The 20,208-nt window shown below is 41.5% G+C and overlaps 1 protein-coding gene across 1 annotated transcript in view; it reads right to left on the reverse strand.

The window, feature by feature from the left end:
* Positions 1-17,025: 17,025 nt before the first annotated feature.
* The window catches only part of ANKRD46 (ankyrin repeat domain 46), a 42,846-nt gene continuing 39,663 nt past the window's right edge, over positions 17,026-20,208 (reverse strand). The window contains exon 4 of the mRNA XM_033202390.1: positions 17,026-19,017. Within this exon, the coding sequence (XP_033058281.1) occupies positions 18,801-19,017 (217 nt within the window). The 3' untranslated portion in view covers positions 17,026-18,800. The remainder of the gene's footprint in view (positions 19,018-20,208) is intronic.

The following is a 20,208-nucleotide window of genomic DNA, read 5'->3' on the forward strand; positions in this document are numbered from 1 at the left end:
TTTCCTACCCAGAGGAAAATGCAGGCCCTTCCCCAGCCCTGCACTGAACTCCTGTGAGTGGCTGAGGAGATGAGGAGATGTGAAGAGTGAGTGCTGGGGAGAGAGGCGACCCCTGCCACCAGGTACCAAGGACTTCTGCCAGATCACCAGAACTGATACCTGGTTCCACCAGGCAGCTGTGAAGTATCTGCCCTGACATTAACAGCAGACCTCCTACAGGGCCTAAGGAAACAGAATTGTGGGTAAAAGAACATTTTTATTTATTTTATTTTTATAAATGTTTGGGAAGACAGTTTTGCCATGTTGCCAAGGCTGGGCTTGATCTCCTGACCTTAAGTGATCCTCCTGCCTTGGCCTCCTGTGCTGAGATTACAGGTGTGAACCACCATGCCTGGCCAAGAAGTGCATTTGTAAAAGACATGAGGAAAGGCCTGGTGGAAAGCTAACAGTGAAAAAAATTTTCAACACTTGCTGTAGAAACTAAAGAAACTCACAATAATTTGCTTTCTATTGGATCATTTCCATCAACATACAAATAAATACCTGTTATTTTTTCCATCTTTAAAAAAATGCCTTCATTATAAGTGATTCAACAAATAAATAAACAAGAAGGGAAAAATCTTCTCTATAGAAGAATTCCAAATAGCATATGTAGATACTCTCCCCTCCAGGAAGCCGAGCTTAAATCCACTCTCTTTGAGAGTGAACTGGATTTAGTGACTCGTTTCCAAAGAGTAGAGTATGGAAAGGGAAAATAGTAACTTTAAAGGCAAGAAACCCAGCACATACCTTGTTAACCAAATGATGGTTAACATCACCGCTGATAAGTCATGTTGCTATCATGCACCTGCTGATACGATCTCATGAGAAGGTCACTTCCCAACTGTGGTATTCTTCAAATCTTTTGAGTTATAAGAAAACATGAGATAAACCCAAATTGAGGAACATTCTACAGAATACATGACCAGTATTTTTCAAAGCCCTTAAGGTCATGATAAACAAGGGAAGACTAAGAAATGATCACAGATCGGGATGACTGAGACATGACGACAAAATGCAGAGCGGTATCTTGGAACAGAAAAAAGACATCAGTAAGAAAATTGAAAAAAATCTGATCAGAGTTTGTAGTTGGGCTATTAGTATTATACCAATGTGAATTTCTTAGTTTTGACAAATATACCTGAGGGAAAGCTAGGTGAAGGGCATATGGGAACTCTCTACCCTGTACTGTCTTTTCACCTTTTCTATGAATCTAAAGCTATTCCAAAGGTAAGTCTACTAAAAAACAAACAACAAAAACTTCCTCTAAAATTTAAAGATGGACAATATCAGGTGTTGATAAACCTGTGGAGCAATTGGAGCTCATACCTTGCTGGTGAGAATGTGAAATTATGTAGTCATTTTGGAAACCAGCTTGGTAGTTCTTATAAAATTAAAGATACATCACTAAATGACCCAACAATTCTACTCCTTGATATCTACCCAGTAGAAAGGAAATGTATATCCACACAAAGACTTGTATACAAATATTCATACCATTTTTCATCATAATGGGCATAAACTAGAAACAACTCAAATGTCCATCAACAAGTAATGGGTAGTCAAATTGTGGTACATGTATACAATGAAAGATAACTCAACAAGAAAACTACTCATAGATACAGCAACATGGATATTTCTCAAATATATGCTAAGCAAAAAAAGCAGACACAGGAGCACATCCTATATGATTCAGTTTATACGACATTTGAGAAAAGGCAAAACTAATCTCAGAGACAGAAAGCAGGTCTGTGACTGCCTAGAGCTGGGGACTGGGGAGGTAATGATGGGAAAGATTGACAAAAGGGGCACAGGGAACCTTTTGGGATGAAGTTAGTGATATATATCTTGATGTCATGGTTACTTGGATGCATACATTTGTCAAAAATCATTAAATTGTACACTTCAAATTTATTGTATGTAAATTATGCCTTAATAAAGCTGATTTTCTGAAAAGCTTTGTTTGATCCTACTTACCCTGCCAGCTTTTTGCAAGACTCCTGAAAGAGCTGTTGATACTCATTGTGTCCACTTCTACCCCATACATTCTTTCTGAAGCCCACCCCAGCCAGGCTTCTATTCCCATTGTGCCATGGAAACCATTCTCATCAAGGCGGCAGTGACCTCCATGTTGCTAAATCCAATGGTTGGTTCACATTTCCCATTCACATTTTATTTGACCTGTCAGGAGCATTCCATAGTGTTGACTCCTTTTTCTTCCTTTGGCTTCCAGGACACAGCAGTCTGTCGGTTTTCCGCCTACCTCTGATTACTCCTGTCCTCTTCTGTCTTCTGTGCTGATTCTCCTTACCTCTCCAAAACTCCTTCATGTTGGCTGCCTCAGGATTCCCCTTTCTGTGCTCCCTCCTCAGATGATTTCACCGAGTCCCAGGGCTGTAAATTCCACCTATATGCTGAGAATTTCCAATACGATTGAGAAATTCTCTCTCTGCCAGGCCCTTCTCCTAAATTTTGACTCATAATTCCAATGGCCTACTTGGCATTTCTCTTTGGATGTTGAATAGACATCTCCAACCTAACATGTCCCAAACCGAACTGATCTTCTCCCTTAAACCTGTTCCTGCTGCAGCCTTTCCTGAGCTGGCATCTTGCAATTTTCTCAAATTAAAAATCTAGGAGTCATCCTTGACTACCCTTTTTCATGCCCCACTAGCTCTACCTTCAAAATACATCCACAATCCATTGATCCTTCGGCATCTTCACTGCTACTACATTCAAAATCACATAGCAATTCTTCATTTCTCCCAAAATTAAAGCCAGTGCCCTGGCAATGGCCTGCAAGGCCCTAAATGATCTGCTTCTCCTTCCCGACATCTTACCTCTGTGATTTCAGCTCCCAACACTCTCGTCCTTGCCCAGTCTTCTCCAGACATTCAGGTCTTTTTGTAGTTTCTCGATCATGTCAGGCGTGCTCCCGCCCACCTGAGAGCCTCTGCTCTAGCTGTTCTCTCTGTTTGGGGTATGCTCCTGACCATCTCGCTCACTTCCTTCAACCCTGTGCATTCAAACTTCTCAAATCTCACCTTCTCCATGAGGCCAGCTCTGACCGCAGAATTTAATGTAACCTACCCCACTCCCAGCACTTCTTATTTCCTTACCTTGTTTTATTTTTCCTTTGTTTTCACAACACTCACTACTTTCCAGTACATTATTCAATCTGCTTGTTTATGCTGTTTACTTTTCATTGTCTATCTACTCAAAGGCAGGCAACTGTTTTGTTCACGGCTATATCCCAAGTCCTAGAGCAGAGCCTGGTCCGTCATAGCTGCCCAGTAGGTACTTGTTGAATGACGTAATAAAGTTTCACCAGCAGGAGCACACTTCCTACCTCTGGCCTATCAGCCCAGGTCTGAGCAGACTGAGACGACAGAGAAAAGGTGGATCTGGAGGGATCCTGCCCTGTCCCAGGACTGGGAGAATTGAGAGAGGCTCAGGACTCCTCCTGCATTGTCTTTGGTTGTGCCTCGTGACCTCAGACAGACCTGGGCCTCTGGTTCGCTAGGCTGCAGCTGTGTGCTCAGAGCCACTGCCCACTGCTTAGCGTCATAGTTCTTGGGGACCTTCCAGGAATACTCAGACGACATATGTCTATGACTGCACTGTCCACTGTAGCAGCCACTGGCCATGTGGCTACTGAGAACTTACTTGGCCAGTCCCAACTGAGATGTGTTGAAAGGGTAAAATTTCAAAGATTTAGTACAAAAAGAATGTAAAATATCTCATTAATAATTTTAAATATTGATTACATGTCAATACTATTTTGGGTATATTGGGTTAAATAAAATACATGATTAAAATTAAGTTCACTTCTTTCTTTTCTTTCTTTCTTTCTTTCTTTCTTTCTTTCTTTCTTTTCTTCTTCCTTTCTTTCTTTTCTTTCTTTCTTTCCTTCTTTCTTTCTTTCTTCTTTTTTCTTTCTTTCTTTCTTTCTTTTTTTTTTGATACAAGGTCTCACTCTGTCACCCAGGCCAGAGTGTGGTAGTGGAATCATGGCTCACTGAAGCCTCGACCTCCTGGGCTTAAGCAATCCTCCCACTTCAACCTCTGAGTAGCTGGGACCACAGGTGTGTGCCAACACACCTGGCCAAATTTTTGATATTTTGTAGAGACTGGGGGGGCGGGGAGGTTTCAATAGGTTGCCCAGGCTGGTCTCGAATTCCTAGGCTCAAACATTTCCCTCCTAGGCCTCCCAAAGTGCTGGGATTACAGACATGAGTCACCATGCCCAGCTGCTTGTATCTTATTACTCTTTTAATGTGACTACTAGAAAATTTAAAATGATACCAGTGGCTTGCATTATATTTCTACAGAATGGTTCTGGTGTATGAGGAAAAACAACTCACATCTAGAAATCAAATCCCAAGACCCTGAAAATCCACATTTCCTAAACCCAAACTGATGGCTCCTTTATTTCAAATGATACTGAGATACAGTAAAATTCCATTAAGATAAAAGCCACTTCAGAACATGACTAATTCAGTTAATGAGGCTTTCTTTAAAAGCTTTGGCTTTGTATTCTTATATCATCTTGTGATGCTTTGCCTGAGGAAGCCCTCACGAAACATTCAGAGTCTCCTCCATTTGTTCCTTAGACATTTATTGAACTCCTACAGTATGCCAGGAGCTGGGTAAGGAGTTGGGGATTCAACAAGCCTGGCTCCAGCCTCCCTTCCCTAAGCTTCCCTCCTAACATGGCACACGTGGTGGGTCACCCACTGAGGCTCACGCAGGCAGCCATGGAACTGGGGGCTGGGTGCCTGATCAGATCTGGGCCAGTGTCAGTACAGGCCTGGAAGAGGAGCTTGGGCCCTGAGCTCAGGCCTGTGGACAGGCTACTGGCGGCCGGCAGGGTATTCTAGAGGAAAGACTTGCAGGTTGAAGAGGTCTGCAGTATGCCACAGGACCATGTGGAGTATTTTGAGCTGAAGACATTTGAGAATCAACAGCTGCAGGAAGAGGCTCTTCGTGAACTCCCCTTATCTTCCTAAATGCAAAGCCTCCCCAAAGAATTCAACTATAATAAATCCCTTTCCCAGGAATTTCACAAGAAGAGAAGATTGACTCTTATCACTGAAGAGAAGTCAACACAAGGTATCACCTGAATAAGAAATTGCCTGAACGGATGTTGTCACAAAACTATCCCCGCAGTCCATGGAGACAATACATACTTCCCGTGGAGTCACCTAAGAATCTATTTATTTTTCCTAAGTTGTTTGGTCACATAGAAGTTCCCCTCTGCATCTGCCCACTCCCTATTAAGACGGCACATGAGCCCCAGATTCTAACCTCCTCAGCTTTTGTGTGTGTGTGTGAACTCTCACGTACATACAAATTTGAACAATAGTATGTTTTCTTTTTTTCTTTTTTTTCGGAGGCAGGGTCTCACTGTCACCCAGGCTAAAGTGCAGTGGCATGATCAGGGTTCACTGCAGCCTCGAATTCCTGGGCTTAAGCGATCCTCCTGCCTCAGCCTCCGGAGTCACTGTGATTACAGGCACGAGCCACACCATGCCTGGTTTTTCTTTTGCTAATCTGCCTTTTGTCAGTTTAATGTACAGGCCCCTAAACACTGAATGTAAGAGCATAGAAGAAAATTTTCCTCCCCAGCAACGGTCAGGCACTGACACCGCACGTGCTGCTCAGAGATCTGCGTGCTTTGTAGGCCAAGGGAAGGAGGCTTTGTGTTCTGAGGACTAAACGCAAGGGACCCATTGACTCTGGGAACTGTTTTGGGGATGGATATAAGAGGCTGTGGGAGAGTTTCAGGAAAGATGAGTCTGAGAGCCTGGGGAATGTCATGCAGCTGCGACTTCCTGGAGGCCAGGCCCAGGGGAGAAGGGTGCCCTAACAAAGCTAGGAGTCACAGGGGAGCAGGGAAGACAGAGAGGAGCTCAGTGGCCAACAGGACCTGGCACCAGGAAGACAAGTAATGAAAGGAGGGGGGGTCTAGAGAGACTTTCTCCTCTTTTCCAAGATTCTGTTATTTTGCCATATTGTTTTTATGGGATTAAAAAAATAAAGTGGGAGAATCCAGAGAGCAACATCTCTAGAAAAGTTGCGCCCTGGATCTAAGCTCTCTGGCCCTGGTCTTTCCCAGCAGGGATGATTCCTTCCTGACTTAGGGCTGAAGATGTGGACTGGGAATTACATGCTAAGTTTCTTATGAAAAGAGCAATAACATTTACCCTCTGTTTCTGCCTCTTTCTCACTGTGCCAAGTGTAAAGAAAAAAGAAAAGAGTAAGAAGGCAAAAAGGATTCACTAGAGATCGCAAGGCTAGAAAGCGAATAAGAAATGAAAACAACAAAATGTTATTTTAAATTTGCTTTAACAGCAACTCAGAGATGCAGGTCAACCATTTACGAGAGGGAAGTGACTGATACTTCAGGGATGGACTCTGGGCAGGAGACAATTTAGGATGAGAACCAGGGAAAACACATCCCCTGCCAACTTGCCACTGGGTCATGGAGAGTCTCCTTGGGGAAGGGGATTGCTTGGGATCTTGCCAGAACCATGCACACGTCTATCTGCTGGCAGAAGCGGGCTGCCAGTGGCGATGGGTGGGAGTGAAGGGGCTCAGCCTTGGGGGTGGGAAGTCTTTTCTTCCACCCAAATCCATTGTCTGAGTGTGAAAGTGCTTTCCTCAGCTGCAAACTGTATTTATGGCTTCTCGGAATTTTCCGAATGAAGTAACTTTTTTCCCCAGACCGTTTTCTTCACAACTGAAATTGGATCCACACAGTCCATGGAGACAAACAAAACAGCATGACATCACCCGCCTGGGGGTTGTCATTTCAGACACCATGGCAGCCTTTTGTTCAAGATCAAATGGATGTGATTTGCCTTGTGGAGGTGGCATCCTGCCCGGGTGGAGGAAGGGATAGTTCCTGGAGCTCCGTCTTGAGGATCTGGGAGGCCAGGAAGACAGCAGGTGCCTGGGCTGCCTGCAGGGCAGGACTGGAGAGGAGGGGACAGGTGGTAGCAGGTCCCTCTGCCTCCTAACTGCAGAGCTTTGTGATGATGCTCCATGACACGAGTCGTGACGGAGACAGCCCCACCTATCAGGGACGCTGACGTCTGTGTCCCTTCTTTCTTGCCTTCTGAGGCTCAGGAGCACGGGACACTGACCTGGAGGTTAGATGGCCTGGACTCAGCTTCTGTCTTGCCTTGCAAAGCGTCCAAGCCTCAGTGTCCTTCTCTGTAAATGTGGGGAAGGTTAAAAAAAAAAAAAAAAATCCCAGTTCTGTTAAGCTGCAGAGATGTGCCAGGACCAGATACAATCATAAATATATAGAACCAGAAAGCATGGGCTTGCTTCTCCTCTGCCCATCTCAGTTCTCAACGCTCACAAGAAGGGTCCTGCCACTCCACAGCTGTCCCTGGCTTCCAGTAGGGAAGGCTGGGAAGCTTGGCAGGGACTGTGTTCAATGTCCTCTTGAGCTAATAATTAAGGTATTATTTAATGAAAGCTCAAAGAAGAGCTGAAGCCATCTGGGAACCCAATCACCCAGTGCCTGCAGACCTAACCAATTACACAAGAATAGAGGTTGGCCTGTCTTTCAGCAAATAAATGCTTCCAAATGCAGCACAAGGCAGAGCTCTAGATTGTGCTTGGCCTAAAGAGGAAGTAATCATATAATTACACTGATTACTGAGAGCTGCTGTGCACCAACACCAGCGCTGAGTGGCTTACACATTGCAGTTGATCCCCTGGTTAGCGTTACTATTCACATGTAACAGATGATGAGCTGAGTCAGGAAGGAATATACCCATTAAACAGATGGTGCACCTGAGGCTAGGGGAGCGGGGGTAGGTAACCTGCCCAAGGCCACTTCATCATAATGTAGGCTGGGGATCCAAACCCAGGTCTGTCTGATTGCAAGACCCCTGTGTTCACCACTACACTCTTCTGCCTCGCAGTCACAGAAGAGGGGGTATCTGTGACAAGGAGTGCCTTATTTTCTTATGCGTCTGGTAAATGGTGAGGCAGACACCAAGTTGTGTGTATGTGTGTGTGTGTGTGTGTGTGTGTGTGTCCTGTGGGGTGCTGGCTGAGGGTCGGCATGGCGTCTCATCTTTTCACATCTATTCTTGTAACTCAGAAGCACTGTTTCCCATTACTACTTATTTTATCCAAATTAAATGACAAAAAACATCATATACACATACCTATTTTAAAAGGTTGACATTGAAATAAGTTGACTATCTGTATTTACTCCATGGCTGGGAATGTTATTTGAACAGTTGTAAACCGATAAACCAAAGTTAGGCTGTTGGCTGAGTCATTAGGATTCCTTTAAAGATAATGAAGACTTTCGGCTGGGCATGGTGGCTCACACCTATAATTCCAGCACTTTGGGAGGTCAGTGCGGGTGGATCACTTGAGGTCAGGAGTTCGAGACCATCCTGGCCAACAATGGTGAAACCCCAACTTTACTAAAAATACAAAAATTAGCTGGGTGGGGTGGCGCATGCCTATAACCCCAGCTACTCGGGAGGTTGAGTCAGAAGAATCACTCGAACCCAGAAGGCGGAGGCTGCAGTGAGCTGAGACTGCGCCTCTGTACTTCAGCCTGGGTTACAGAGTAAGACTCCATCTTAAACAAACAAAAAGACAATAAAGAATTTCAATCAGTAGGAGAAAGGGGGTAAGGAGGCTCTGCCACATAACTCTGGAATTGGAATAACTTCTTTATAGTGAGAGTGAATGTGCCTGTTTATTTAACAGAAACTGCATTCTGAGCAAGGTCAGGCGTTTGGTCTGTAGAACAGCATCATCTCGAGGGTGGGGAGCTCCAGGACCCTGGTATTTATAGCATTCTCTGAGCCAGGTGCAGGGAGCAAGGCGGCTGCTTACCTTCAAGCCTCTCTTCCACCTGCAGCTCAAGGTTAGGGCAGGGCAGGCCTTGAAAAGGTGTAGAATTTGTCAAGGAGAAACAGGATAGAGCTCTTCCACTGGGGACTGGGACTGGCACTTCCCAGAATGAGAATTCCAGAATGATGACCAGACAATAGCTGAAGGTGTTCATTGAGGATGTAGTGCATTCCTGTTTCTTGTGACCAACACATACTTTTTGAAGATTATAAGAAGTTTAGTGGATTTCTGAGCTCAGCCATTAGAACTCTTTTGTAAGTTCTAAGGCAAGATGATGTCACCACAGTTCTAGGGTCTTATAGTGTCAAAAATCGTGAGAGAACAGTTTCATGCTTCCTAAACAGAAAAAAAAATCTCAACCAGAAAGAAAATATAAGCTTCCATAATTCTCACTGACCCTTAGCTCTGAGAGTAGTTCTATTAGAGGAATACCTTTTGAATTTTGCAATGGTGACTACCAATATTTGAATTTTTGCTCATGGAACTAAATCAAAATCATCCTCTAGAGTGTCACAGGATGTGCACTGGGCATTGGAAAATTTCATGATTGGTTAAAAAGTATACACTTCCCTGTTCAGTGTAAACCTGAGATTGGCCAGTTTGGGGGTTAGAAGCCCGGGCATTTTCCTTCTCCCATCACTAGAAAGGTCTCTGGGCTCTCTTGAGGCTTTCTTTTTTTTTTTTTTTTGTTTGAGACGGAGTCTCACTCTGTCGCCCGGGCTGGAGTGCAGTGGCCGGATCTCAGCTCACTGCAAGCTCCGCCTCCCGGGTTCACGCCATTTTCCTGCCTCAGCCTCCGGAGTAGCTGGGACTACAGGCGCCGCCACCTCGCCCGGCTATTTTTTGTATTTTTAGTAGAGACGGGGTTTCACCGTGTTAGCCAGGATGGTCTCGATCTCCTGACCTTGTGATCCACCCGTCTCGGCCTCCCAAAGTGCTGGGATTACAGGCTTGAGCCACCGCACCCGGCCTCTTGAGGCTTTCTTGAGAAGAGACTGCTAGAGTTCCCGAGAGGATGCCTGGAAGGTTCCATGGGCTCTTACAAGGCCATTGCTATGAAAAACCCCGAACAGGATTTGTAACTGATAATGTTGTTATTAATACTTCCTCAGCATATCAGAAATTTTGAGATAGTATATAGATGAGTTGACCATAAGAAGCTGGAGTTTAGTCAATAAAACACATATAACAGACATTGAGTCCCTACAGAGTACCAGGTCCTTTCAGATGTGGGTCTTCCTTCAAAGAAGCACCATGAATGGCATAATAGTTGAGCACAAAATCACTGGAGTGAGTTAGGCAAAATCTGGTTTCAAAACTGACTCTACCCCCTGACTTTAGGATACATACTTAACTTCTGAAGCCTCACTTTCTTTATGGGGATAATAACAGTATCAATGCTGGTAGGGCCTAGTACATATGCAGCACTTAAATAACATAATTATTATTTTTATTAATCATGATAGGTCTGTGAGGTTGCTATTGTTTTAAACATGAAAACAGATTCAGAAAATGTATTTGACCAAGGTCAGTTCATATGAAGTCGGGATTTGTTGGCTCCAAGTCTACGTGTTTTCTTGTATAACCACAGCCTCCACTGTCTGATCCAAAATTGGAACTTACCTAAAATAACAAATAAATGTGGATTGTTCAATAAGGTGAAATACAGAACTGTTAGCTGGTTAAATATGCCTACCTTTCCCCTAAATCAGGGGATCTACAAAGAGAATTACCCAAACAAAAGTTCTAGTGTAAGAATGCAAAAGCACTTTTGGGGTTAGGGTAACATTTAAGGATCTCTAAATTTTCTTTTCTCCTAAACTTGAATCACAATCTAAAAGAACAGACTGTGCTGGTGGAATTGTACTAACTAGGACTATCCAAAGTAAGTTACAGATTTTTGCCAGCTTTCTGTGCCAGTGACCTAGAAACTACTTCAAAACCTATTTTTATTTCTTATGGGCTGAAATTTCGGTGAAACAGTCCAGACAACTGTGACCCAGAGTCTTCAAATTTAGAAATTAATCCCCAAAGAAAAGGAGCAACTTTTATTGTGGCAGAGAATAATCTTCTCATAGCCCAATCATAGGAAGAAATAACTAACTCTTCAATGCCACATTTCTTATTTGCAATTTATGATATAAAGATGCAAGAGAATTAGGCTAGCAATTATTCTTGAACCTCCAAAAAGTAATTTAGCCTAGGGACACATAAAAATACAAAAGCATTCTGTAAAGCTGATGTTGCATACCATAAAATTGTAAATGTACATAAAGGGATACTGTGAAAAAGAGGAAAACCATTGAAATTTGCCAAGATGTATCTATCCATAAAGTAATATACACAGACATTAATTTGTAATGATTCCAGCAAATATTTATCTATTTTTTTAATTTAGGAGATTTACTATTGTGCATTTTAAGTAGAAATTTCCCTAGGTCAGAGCTTATGTTTAAATTGATTCTTAAACTGATTCAGACATGAAAAAATAATCCAAGTTAAAAACAACAAAACAATAATAAATCTCTATGGAAAAAAGGGAGAAGAATCTATTCAACATCCTGAAAAAAAGTGATTCCTAAGCAGAAACAATGATACTTTTATCCTAAGTGTTCTTCCTCTTCCTGTTTTTTTTTTTTTTTTTTTTTTTTGAGACAGAGTCTCACTCTGTCGCCCAGGCTGGAGTGCAGTGGTGCAATCTCGGCTCACTGCAAGCTCCACCTCTGGGGCTCAAGTGATTCCCGGGGCTCGCTCAAGTGATTCTGGTGTCTCAACCTCCTGAGTAGCTGGGACTACAGACACGTGCCACGACACCTGGCTAATTTTTGTATTTTTAGTAGAGATGGGGTTTCGCCATATTGGCCAGGCTGGTCTCGAACTCCTGACCTCAAGTGATCCACCCACCTTGGCCTCCCAAAGTGCTGGGATTACAGGCGTAAGCCACCATGTCAAGCCCTATTCCCCCATCTTCACACATATTTCATTGCCTTTTCAGAGATGCTTCTAAAGATGTGGCAAAGGATACAGAGGAAAACATACTGAAGAGCTTAATTAATACCTTGAAGACATCTCTGGCAGACTGGAGAAACAGGCAGTAATTTTTTTTTTAATGCCATCAAAAAAGGCATTTTATAATCCCAGGGCTTAAGTTGACAAACGTTCCTGCAGCCATTGATCTTCTAACGTGAATCAAAAGTATGCAGCAGACAATGAGCTTGAATAAATAATTGCTTTCCTATTAAGAAAAGTATCGTGACTAGCCAGTGCAAAATGTAGTAACATCATGTCTGCTCTTGAAACCCTGGGGCCTGTTGCTCAGCTTCCTCACAGTATTTCCATGGTGCAAGGTGCTTTACAGAGAAAGTGCATTAATTGAAATGGATTTTTTTTTTTTTTTTGAGAAGTGGCAAAGTTTCTCAAAAGAAAATTGTTCATCAAGAGAAGGTAAGGTTAGAGTGAGTCTCCTGTTAACACAAAAATAGAAACTAGGTTACAGAAATCCACATCCTCAGCTATGACTATCAGTTTGATGAAAAGATCAGTCCGTATTTGGCCTATGAAAGTACACAGAACACACCAGACTATTGTAATTTTAATATTTAGAATGGCACACTGAGGTGGGGGGCCGGTGATGGCAGCATGTGAGGGGGGGCAGTATGGAAGAGGGAAGAGCAACAGACTGTGCCTGGATTCAAATAATGGTTCTGCTCCTTTCCTAAGAATGGGACCATAGTGATTCAGTTCCCCTTGGTCTCCCCATCCCTCTCTACTCCGGATGACTTCTAATGCCCCAGCTCTAAAATTCTATGATTCCAGTAACTTGTTAATATTCATTTTTCAGGCTTCATTCAAATGATTCATCAGAATGCTAGAACAGAACTCAGATCATTTGATTTCCATAGTTTAGAATAAGATCTGTTTATTCAGCTGAACATACATCCTTTTTTGGAACACAGAAAGACACAAATAAGGTAAACTGACATTTCCAGGTATGCTAGAAACCATAACTACATTTTGATTATGAGGCAACAAAGTATTGTTTCAAATTGCAAAAGGTCAATACATTTGCTGCTGTTATGTTCCAGAAATCAAAAAGTAATTTTATGGTAGTCATATCAACTCATACTAATAGCTGTCTAACTATCCACCACCCCCCATCATAATCTAAAAATAACTTAAGTAGGCTAAAGTGAACATTTAGAACAAGAAAATAAAACGAAAGATGAGGATTTAAAATACACAGGAATGAGGTTCTAGTAAATCATCATAATGACGTATATTACAGTTGCTTGTGGAAACCCAAATTTAGCATTAAGCTTTTCGGCATCCAGTGTGAAAGACGAATTCTACCTGATCCATTACGCAACTCCTAGAGAACATAAAACGACAGTAAGGTAACTGCTCAGCAGAAATGCAGTTGTGTGCAATAAGAAACAAAAGTTCCCTGTCAGGGGTCTTCATAAAGAATGGTGCCAACAGTATCCTCAGTAGCTTTCCTTTATAGATCCAATGGTTCAATCCACAGGGCAGAATGCAATTTTCACTTTAAGACAATCGCATCACAACTAAGTAGACAGGCATCACAGCATGATGGTGACAAGAGACCCCAGTTCCATACTGCTGAGTTCAAATCCCAGCTCTGCCGCTTACTGGTCATGTTGCCCTGGGCATGCTATTCAAACCTGCCTCATGTGCCTTAGTTTCTCTAATGGTGAGGTGCGGATAAGAACAGCATTTGTGAAGATTGAGTTAGTAAGTATAGCATTACCACTTATTAATGAAAAGTTCAGTAAAAGCATTTGGGGTGGGCACTACCATTAGCACAGTTCCAGTACCCAGCTCTCCACCAACCTGACTTGAACTCAAGGCAGTTTCCACAACAGTGTGGTCCCAGAGAACTTTCTGTAAAAATGGAATCTTCTTTACCTGTGCTGCCCAAAAGTACTAGAAATGTGGCTAATATAAGGAAGAAATGAATTTCTAATGTAATTTAAACAGCCACAGGTGGCAAGTGGCTACTGCATTGGACAGCATATAGAAAATTTTCAACGTTGCCAAGTTTGATTGGACAGTGTTGCTCTAAAACATCCTCCAAGCAATACTCTCTAAATACTGTTATCAGCTAAGCTTTTAAGGAGTGTTAGGTAATGAGGAACTCCAGATTGTAGTCCTGGATATCTAAGGAGTGTGGCCAAATCTCTGTCCCCAGGTGAATGCAGACACCCATGCCTCTGGCTGTGGAGCAGTCTGGTTGTGCTGTGAAACGTCAAGATTGAGCAGCAGAACAGAATGCCAGCCTATGTGTGCTTCGAGGGGAGCCAAGGCCGAGATCTGTCTCTAGAAAATTGTTTTGAATCTACTTGGAGCACAAAGGAATGAACCTCATCCCAAAGTTCTACTTTAGCACAGTTGGAATTGCTTCGTCCTGAACAATTTTAAAAGTGGTTTAATCAGATACTGGCCTCATTTTCCCAAAATGTTCTATTAACTTTGGGAAAAGCTACTTCCTGGTATTCACTCCAAGATAAACTATCTGGAAAAGGTACATCAAGATGACTAAACAAGGGTGGACGCAATGGTTCACATCTGTAATCCCAGCACTTTGGGAGGCCGAGACAGGCAGATCACTTGAGGTCAGAAGTTCAAGACCAGCCTGGCCAACATGACAAAACCCCATCTCTACTAAAAATACAAAAAGTAGCCAGGCGTGGTGGTGCACACCTGTAATCCCAGCTACTAGGCAGGCTGAGGCAGGAGAATAGCTTGAACCCAGAAGGCAGAGGTTGTAGTGAGCCTAGGTCATAGAACTGCACTCCAGCCTGGGTGAAAGAGTGAGACTCTGTCTTAAAAAAGATTAAATAAGTTAAGCTATATGATGGGTCTCAGATAAGTAGGAGTTAACAATTGTCAAAATCAATAAAATGATTTCACATAAATTATGTAATAGAAACACAAAATAAAGGGAAAGAAATTTATAATAAAGTGTATATTTCAATATGTAAATGCTCAGGCCCAACTACATTAGAAGAAACAACAAAGTCATTAATATCTGTAATAGAATTATGTTGATGACTTAAGTAGCACTGCTGTCAATAACAAGATTTTTGAAAAGTGGTGCAATTCTTGATAAAGTTTTGAACAAAATGAAGCCGATTCTTCTGTTAATTATCTTGTGGCTGTATTCTTGGAAAATTTATGATACATTAACACTATCCCAAATAATACCTTGTTTTAAAATGTGAACTGGCTGGGTTTTAGGTTCAGATATCTAAAATTGTTTGTTTTCTAAACACATGAATGTCCAGCAGAACATTCAAGAATCATGTGGGATGTAGAACAATCCTTTGTTAGGCTAAACTGTCCCATGTACTGTGGGATGTAAAACAACTATGGTCCCTGCCCACTGATTGCCAGGAGTGGCCCCAATCACTTCTAAAACCATTAGTCCAAGCCTAACATATGAATTCTACCAACCCCACCCCTGCCAATGACTGGTTCATCAATCCAGGCCTAAGTCAACCTGTGGAGGGTATTGGTTGGTTTGAGAATGGGGTATGTGATATAATGTCAGCCAATGAAACAGCTTAAGTTTGCATCAAAGTCCCCTAAGAGGGAGTCACAGGAAAGACGGTCTCTTCTCTATGTGGTTATAAATGGATGTGATGTCTAAAAATTCTGTACTCATCACAGAACCAGTTGGAGGAAGCAGTCAACAAAGAGGGCAAGGCAAGAGCACAAGGGAACTGGGCTAAAGATTCTGGATGATGTCACCCTTGGGGTCTACCCTACCTTTTTATGTAAATGGGCTTTATGTAACTGGACTTCCAGTTACATAAACAAATACATTTCCTATGGGGTAAGCTGTTTTGAATTTAGATTTTGGTTCTTGCAGCTGAAAGCACTTTGATACATGCATAAACAATTTCACAAGTCAAAGACTGAGGCCTGGTTTTGAAATAAAAACATCGAAACCAAAACAGCAGCAGTGGCAGGTGAACATTGTTTCTGGGCTTCTATACCAAGCAGTAAACTTGTGGCAGGTGCCGCTGATCAGAAGCCTGCATGCTCCACAGGTGCGGGGTCTCCACACTGCCAGCCTGTATAGTTAGTTCATCAAGCTACAGAAACGCTGTGGAAGGAGGACCAAACACAACTCACACCTGCAGCTTGTTGCGGGGGATGCATAAAAGGCAAAGAGCTATTCAACCTGAAAAGAAAAAATATAGCTACAGGTATAAAAGTAATGTTATTAGTATTTGTGTACAAAGAGCTCTACAGGATGCTCTGTGGACAGATGGGGTTATAAAAACAGACCAAGTCCCTGCTCTCATGAAGCTTACAATTAAACAAGTTAGAAAGAAAATCATGTTTACAGAGAAATAGATCAAGGAATGCAAAATACAAGTAATAAACCTGGGTGTGGTAAGTGGTGGGGAAAGGAGGGGTTGGGAAGGAGGCAGTCAGGTACGGTTAACTATGGAAGACTTTCTGACAAGCCAGGGTTGGAGTTTGAGTATTAAAGGTTCTATCGTTGGGAAGATGTGTAAAAAACGAAAAAAAGTAAGTATATAGGACCACGAGTGGAAAATTTAGTAATGTCCTGCTGAAATGGTATCAGGCGAGGTTCTGAATAAACATGGTTCCATTTCCAGATTCATGAGAGACAGTGGGACAGGAGGAAAGAGCAAGCATAATTGGGGCTGGAGCCTCAATATGGGATCCCTCTTCTACCAAGACCTACCTGTTTGACCTTGGACAAGTTCCTTAGCCTTCCCTGTGTCCATTTTCTCATCTTATAAACTGGGGACATGTAGTGCTCAAGGGAGCGTAGGGTAAAATGAGGGGAGGCATGCTAAAAACTTGCATAATTGGGAGGGGCTTAATTGTGGTAGTTATTATCATCACCCTTAAATCTACAAGCAATTCACTCAAATTAGTTTGAGTACATAAATGAAACTCCATATACCTATTACATTCGGTTTGAAAAACAGCTGTGTTTTAAAAAGCAGCTAATTGCAATCCGTTACAAAATCCCCAAATTACAAGAAAAACTATAATACACTTAAAAAAAAAAAAAAAGACAAATCATGATTAAGGGATATATAAATACATTTATTGGTAGTATTCCTGAATGATAAATGCAGAGAACAAATACAAAGAAATCAGCACATAAAAGGAACCATTAATCTTCAAAAATGCTATACACTTACATTTTGACCAATTTTGCATATTTGTTTAAATTTACAAACAAATGTAAAGCAAAGTTTTCTTCTGAATATACTTCAAATTTGAATTGTAGTGTTCTCCATTCTAAAGCCAGCTATTTTTTGCTGTATTTACACCAACTATGATTTACTTTGTTTGTATCTAACCTAAAAGCAAGACTCTGCAAGCTGATCCTGAAGCAGCCAGTTACTCAGGAATTTTACAACAGCTATTAGAGAGAGGATAAAGCCACATGAAAGAGCGAGCCTCAATACTAGATATATAGATACAAGAGAAAACATCAAGAAGCAAAAAGAATCACAGAAATACCAATTCTATTCTAAAGCATAATTTCTAATTCTAGCAGCAATTCAATTAGCAATAGCTTAGGTGCCTGTATTCCAAAAAACAAAACCATTAGTTCTTTCACTACAATTTCCTGACTTTACCCAATGAATAATTATCAAGCCTTCATATTCTTTTTTAATAACTCAAGAACATAATTCACACATTACAGGATCATTAACAAAAGAGGCCTTCAAATATACTGCTGAAAGCTGCAATATAGTTTGAGGGCCAGATTTCAATTTACATAATATTACCATTCATAAAGAGTTTATGACACCCAGTACAATACTTTTCAGCACTGTTAACTCAGAAATGCTCCATCCATTCTTGCCATCAGAGAATTACAGATATGGGCGGGATTGTTAAAAGTCTAACAGGGCCTCTAAATAGGACTGCACATGAAATAATTACCAACTATGATAAAACTGTGACAACACAGCTAGCTTATAGAACTGAGTTTTTCACTATAATAGCACTACAGATTTATGACAGTTAAATATCAGAATTATTTTTCCCTGCTAACTATTTAGTAGAAAAAGGATTTTCTGACTGTAATTCTGATGAACGGTTATCTCTGATGAACAGGGTACTAGGGAAAATTGGAAAGTGAACAAAATGAACTCGTTTCACAGATACTAACGAGCAAAGCAGTTTACAAAAAATCAAAAATTAACCTAAAAACAAATAAATATAAGATCAAATCAATCACCTTTGAACAAAATATAGCTCATTTTCAAAAGTTTTGTTTGGTTTGTGACTAGACTTAAAAATACTAAAATAAGCCGAATAGATTCTAACAATACTGATTTGCTACACAAGATTTGAAAAAAGTACTTCAAGTTTTAAATTATCTCTTATCCCTAGAGACAGTAAATAAAAAGTGGCTCTTGCAAAAATAAATGAAAACAAAACCACCAACAAAAACTAATCATATAAGATACTGTTTTTCTTTTTGAATACTTCAATTGGTCCTATATTAGGATAAGGTTTTGATAGCAAGGACTTCCTAGCCTCTTCCTTTATCTTCCATTCTCTAGTCATGTCTGTGTTTTTATCAAACAAGGCTATGTGTAGGTTTTCCTACAAAGTCAGGTTGAGTCAGAGGTAGCGTTAGGATGCAATATACTTGATCATAGTATGCAGTTAGTTCAAATGAACACATCGTTATCTAAAAGGATTACAATAATTAAAAATGCAAAAAGAAACATGTACCGCCCTCACTGCTTTGCACTAAGAAAAATTCCGAGAAACTGAGGACAAACATTGGAAGCCAGGAAATAGGCAATTAATTGCCTCATCTTCCATGAGCTCCTTTAATGCACCAGTTCAGGCTGGTTTTCCACAAAGGGTAGCACCCCACTCACATAATAGGCAATGCCAAGAGACAGCAAAGCAATGACGAAGATCAAAAGCAACACTCTCCAGAAGCCCAGATCCTCCACAAACTCCTGCCACGTGGTTCGGAAGCTGGAAAGGACTCCTTCACCTTGCTGCAGGTTGGGATTGAGGAGTGAATGGCTTTCCATAGCACTGTGGAAGAAGAAAGAGCAAAAAGGGCATTAAAAAACACAGCAATTCCAAAAACGTAAAACTATACGACTATTATTTAGAAAAGACCAAATACACACACACACACATATATATATACACTCTTACATGCTTATGTATCTGAACAATATATCCTAAACTGTAAATTGCTAAATGGTAATGAGTATGTTTCTCTTGGTTTAGAATTTAGTAAAGTCAAGTTAAAAATTCTATTTAAAAGGTCCTGGTTGGGCGTGGCGGCTCATGCCTGTAATCCTGGCACTTTTGGAGGCCAAGGAGGGAGGATCACTTGAGCCCAGGAGTTGGGGACCAGCCTGGGTAACATAGCGAGACCCCATCTCTATTTTTTTTAAGGTGTCCTGAGCAGAAGTCTTGAAATAGGTTAAATGAGTTGTTTCCATCAAGATATTAAACCACAACACATTATTATGTTAAATTTAGAAGATTCAAAGTGTAGACTCATAATTTAAGAATGTGTTAATATGAATAAGCAGACACGCAGGTGATGACACCTGAAGAGGACAGTCATCTACAAGTCAAGCAGGGAGGCCTTAGAAGAAACCAACTTTGTGACACCTTGATCTCAGACTTCTAGGCCCTAGAACTGAGAAAACAAACGTCTGTTTGAGGGGGCAGCGGAGGGAAAGATGGGTAAATCTAAAAAGTCACTTATATAGTGTGTGTGAATCTTAAAGTTAAAAGGGAATTTTTATTAATTTAGTTCAATAATCTGACCAATGGAGGAATTCCTTCTTTAAGTGTAATTCTCTAATAAGGGAAGCTTACTCCTCAGCCTGTTGTCCATGTGGACTTGTCTAGTTATCAGAATTTTTTTTTTTTTGGAGACAGAATCTCACTCTGCCGCCCAGGCTGGAATGCAGTGATGTGATCTCGGCTCACTGCAACCTCCACCTCCCCGGCTCAAGCAATCCTCCTGCCTCAGTCCCTGACTACAGGTGCACACCACCATGGCTTGGCTAATTTTTGTATTTTCAGTAGAGAGAGGGTTTCGACATGTTGCCCAGGTTGGTCTTGAACTCCTGAGCTTAGGTGATCCACCTGCCTTGACCTCCCAAAGTGCTAGGATTACAGGCATGAGCCACCACAGCTGGCCTAGTCATTAGGAATTCTTTTTTTTTTTTTTTTTTTTTTTTTTTTTTTGAGACGGAGTCT

This window comes from Trachypithecus francoisi, unplaced genomic scaffold (assembly GCF_009764315.1).
Source record: "Trachypithecus francoisi isolate TF-2019V2 unplaced genomic scaffold, Tfra_2.0 Lachesis_group7, whole genome shotgun sequence".
Classification (NCBI taxonomy): Eukaryota; Metazoa; Chordata; class Mammalia; order Primates; family Cercopithecidae; genus Trachypithecus; species Trachypithecus francoisi.